The sequence below is a fragment of the Urtica dioica genome, chromosome 3, assembly GCF_054948205.1.
Source record: "Urtica dioica subsp. dioica isolate 48M chromosome 3, U.dioica_male_clone48M_v1_H2, whole genome shotgun sequence".
Lineage (NCBI taxonomy): Eukaryota > Viridiplantae > Streptophyta > Magnoliopsida > Rosales > Urticaceae > Urtica > Urtica dioica.
In genome coordinates this window covers 42031416-42035635 of record NC_142758.1, presented here as the reverse complement: position 1 = coordinate 42035635, position 4220 = coordinate 42031416, and the positions used below count along the sequence as shown (strand labels likewise).

The 4220-nt window shown below is 41.3% G+C and overlaps 1 protein-coding gene across 1 annotated transcript; it reads right to left on the bottom strand.

Annotated features, from left to right (window-relative positions):
• Positions 1–362: 362 nt before the first annotated feature.
• Positions 363–1115, bottom strand: LOC149402873 (uncharacterized). The gene is made up of 2 exons (XM_089608165.1): positions 580–1115; positions 363–418 (listed from the first exon to the last, which is right to left on the bottom strand). The coding sequence occupies exons 1-2, from the start codon at positions 925–927 to the stop codon at positions 380–382; spliced, it is 387 nt and encodes a 128-aa protein (XP_089464291.1). The 5' UTR covers positions 928–1115; the 3' UTR covers positions 363–379.
• Between the last annotated feature and the right edge of the window lie 3105 nt (positions 1116–4220).

Below are 4220 nucleotides of genomic sequence, written 5' to 3'. Positions count from 1 at the left end.
AGCAATCACAAGCTCTCAATGGCATATACATTTGATTTTTTTCAATTTAGGCAAGTTATTACCCTTTTTCAGTTCAATTATTTTTTGAATAAATCTCATTTTTACCCTCTGGACTCGTACCTTACTTACATTTAGCCCACTGGACTCGAAAATGTTGCAAAACTCAATGCACAACTCAAACACGTATTACAAAGTCTCACTTCCGTCAGTATTTGGACGTTAAGTTTCACGTTTTGATGACGTGGCAAGATTTAAAAGGGTATAATAATATTTTCTATTATTCTAAATACTTTTAATCTTTAAATATTATTATCAGATATATTAATTGCTATTAAATATTTCAATTATTCTCTCTCTCGGCTCTCTCTCTCTCTCTCTTTCAATTCTTCTTCTTTTCTTCTCTGCATTTTTTTCTTTCCTGGGATTGAGAAAAAAAACAGTGAAAAAAGTAAATAACAAGAGTAAAGAAAACAAACAATAGCTGGTCCACAAAAAATAAAGACTAAAATTCGTCACTAAACAAACCTCATCAAGTAAAAAAAAATGAGAAAATTAATAAGCAATTTCGTATTTATATACCTCATCTTGATCATTATTGTTGGAATTTCCACGAAACGCACTGCTCTTCTGGGGTCTCCAACGAGTCCTCTGGCCTTCTCTCGCCATTTTAGAAGCATCGGAGCTTCTGTGGGACTCGAAATCCCACATATTTGCACAGAGCTTCCCAGCAGAGGCCATCGGTGATGTGTCACCGCTAACGAACTCCGCAAAACGCTTGTCGTTGTTGCTGCGATCGCGAAGCTTCCATTTCGGCGGCGGAGTCGTACAGTTCCTTCCTCTTCTCGCTGCCAAAACGACACCTCTGCTCATCTTTCTCTCCGTCGGCAATCCCTTCTCTCTCTCCTCTCCTTTCTCATTATTTCCCATTCTCTCTCTCTCTAGCTTCTTCAAAATCTAGAATCCCCACATAGCCTCGAGTTATTGCATAACCACGCACTTCATGTCCTGCGCATACCCACGCACTTCATGTCCTGCGAGCCTCTCGCGAAGATTTTGCCGTGCGGGTCGAGGTTTGCCAAGAACGGAGGGTGGGCCCACTTTTCGTGCTCGACGGGGACCACGTCGGTGTGTTAATTCAGGAGGATCGAAGGCAGAGAGGGATCGGAGCCGGGCCATTTCAGGAGGACCAGAGGCTTCCCTTTCACGAACTCAAAGGTCTGGGATTCTTGAGAGAGAGAGTCTTGGCTTCGGAGAGTATGAAATTCGCTGCTTGCTGATAGTCAAGCTTTGGTTGGGCGGTATTGATTTTGAGGTATTCTTGGAACCTCGACACGATTTCTTCGGGCGATGAATTCGTTAACGCCAATAGGTTTTGTGGCCAAAGTATTGCCGAGATTAAGAAGAGGCATAGAAGATTATGGAACGGAAACATGTTTCCCACTACAGAACTTGAGTTTCTCAGCTCAGTTCAATCAAGTCGTTCAAATCAAGCTCTTCTCTGATCAAAGAACCAACAACCAAACAAAATTACGTTTCCTGTTGTTGCAATTTTTACGCGCGCAAGTGCACGTGTCGTTCAAGTAATATAGTAAATTAAGTACGAGTGTCGATGCCACGAGGAACAAGCTTAATTAACAAACAAATCAACTAGCACGAATTGAACTAAAGAGGAGATGAAAAGATGTCACAAATTATTGACAAGTTCTAACGCAAATAAATAACAAAATACTCAAATAAAAGTTGTAAGCAGAAAGAGAGGCTAAGGACCAAGGCTTCACGGGTTTATTCAACGGTTTGGATACACGAATTTGACGCACAATCAATAATCAACTCACTACTCTTTGCTAACCATACTCACAGAATAATATTGCTAAATCTCTCTCGAGCATCTAACAACCTATGTCAAAATTAGGAAAATTTTCTCTCGATCTCAAGCCCTAACAACAACATGCATTTATATCAAGAGCATTCACACGATTCTATGGCAACCTAACTATCTCTAGCCTAGGCATGCATCAAAGTAATTCAAATCAAAACGCTAACACCCTAATCTTTCTCAAGCATCAAGTTGAAGTATAAAATCATGAACAAGGTAGCTAATCTCGATCAAGCATTAAAACGGATTTGAATTAAGCAAAGCAATATAGAATACGAATTGAACTTCATTACATGAAATCATATCAATAACTGAATCCTAAACCCGCTACGCCATAGTCCTTAATGGAATTAGTTCATAGCGTAGCGAGAAAATAAAAGAATAGGAAGAAGAAGAAACCATAATTAAATACTCAATTGTAAATTAAAAATACGGGAGTTCAAGAGTAAATGAGAAGAATAAAACTGTAAATGGCGCGAATTGATGAAGAACGGCTCTCCTCTTTTTCTCTATCTCTCTCAAACACTAAGTGAAAACAATAAAAAAAAATGCTAACAGTCCCTAAACAAGAGATTGAGAGGTGTAGTTATAGGCCTAGGTCGAAATCCTGGGGTTTCTCTTAATTTTCGGAGCAGACTGGGTAATTAAAAGTGATCCAACGGCTCAGATCGACTCCAAATCCGCGTTTCCTCTTTTTTTTGTCTCGGCGGACCTCGCGGCGCGCAGTTCGAGGGTCGCGCCGCGAGGTTGACATCCCGGCGGACCTCGCGTTCCGTGCTTCATGCTCGGAGATCGATTTCGGCGATTTTCGGAACCTCGTGGCGCGAGGTCCTTGGGTCGCGTCGCGCGATTTTTCTTCCCGCGCGCACCGTTTTTGTAACGGCCATAACTCCTAGCTCCGATGTCCGATTCTTGCAAATAAATATGCGTTGGAAAGCTAAGAGAGAGCTCTATCTAATCATGGAATTGGATCATCCAAAAATTTTTCTTAAAACTCTCAGAATTGTTCACAAGAGGACGCTGTATTTCTTCTTTGCTCTAACTTGGCGAAAAGTCTTCGAATCTTCCCAAAATTGCTCTGTTACTTCACGTGATGCTCTACTAACTTCTTTTATACCTCATTGGCCTCTAAAACCTATAACTCTCTCAAAAACACACAAAAAAACATTACAAATACTCGAGAACAAGGTCGGATTTAGTCGAGAAAATAGGAGTTTTCCACGTGATTAACGCACCTATCACCTGTCAAATTTTTACATCTTAGATTCTGATTTTTACTGCATAAAACCTCTTTTTTTATATATTGTGTTTTCTTTGCTTCTATTCTCTCAGTGTTTCAGAAAGTTCTATACTCTCTCTTTCAGCTCTCCAAGAGTTACAGCAGTTTGTCTTTTCTTAAGAAATTACACTACACTCTTTGTTTTCTTTACTCTTGTTATTTACTTTCTTCACTGTTTTTTTTTTCTCAATCGCAGGAAAGAAAAAAATGCAGAGAAGAAAAGAAGAAGAAAGGGGAGAGAGAGAGAGAGAGAGAGAGCCGAGAGACACTACTACAAATTAACATATTGGGTGCGGAAGGGTATTAGGTGCGACATGTCGCACCTAATAGTCGCACCTAAGCGCATATTAGGTGCGATATGTCGCATCGGATACTCACCCGGATGACTAAAAATTTCGCTAATGTCTAGTGTTATTCGGTGCAACTATGTGCACCTAATATGAAATTGTTGCACCTAATACATGTAGGTGTGACAAATGTCGCACCTAATACCTTTAGGTGTGACAAATGTCGCACCCAATAAGTTTCAAATTTGATTATTAGGTGCGACAATGTCGCACCCAATAGTTTTAGGGGTTTTAAACCGAGCCTCTTCTTCTCTTTCACTCATTCACTCTTCTCTCTCTCTCTAACCTTCTCACTCTGTCTCTCTCTGATCTCCACTCCGCCGGAGCTCCCCGCGCCGCCGCTGCCTCCCTGGTACGTCCCCCTCTCTCTCTGTCTCACCGGCCGTCTTTCTCTCTCTCTCTCTCTACCAGTCAGCCCCGCCTCCGTCTCTTACCGCCGCCGCCTGGACCAGCCACTGCCCAACCCGCCCCGGCACGTGTTGGAATCGATCTAGGGTTTGAGAAAATAATTAACGCTTCGGTAAGCGGCGGAATTTTAAAAATTTTCTTTTACAAGTAAAACAGTTTTTACTAACCTAGACAAGTGCAAGTACATGGAATTAAAAACCAATATGAGCTAGAAGTTTACTAACCTTTCTTGAAGCTTGAACTTTGAAGAAGCTTGTGGAAAGTTTGCAACGCTCGTCTCCCCTCACAGCACGTCTCTCTTTCTTTCCTC

Coding starts and splice junctions, on each gene's coding strand:
- LOC149402873 (XM_089608165.1), bottom strand. CDS start 927: ATGGGAAATAATGAGAAAGGAGAGGAGAGAGAGAAGGGATTGCCGACG. Junction 419..579: donor ACAATAATGATCAAGATGAG/GTATATAAATAC, acceptor TCTCAATCCCAG/GAAAGAAAAAAATGCAGAGA.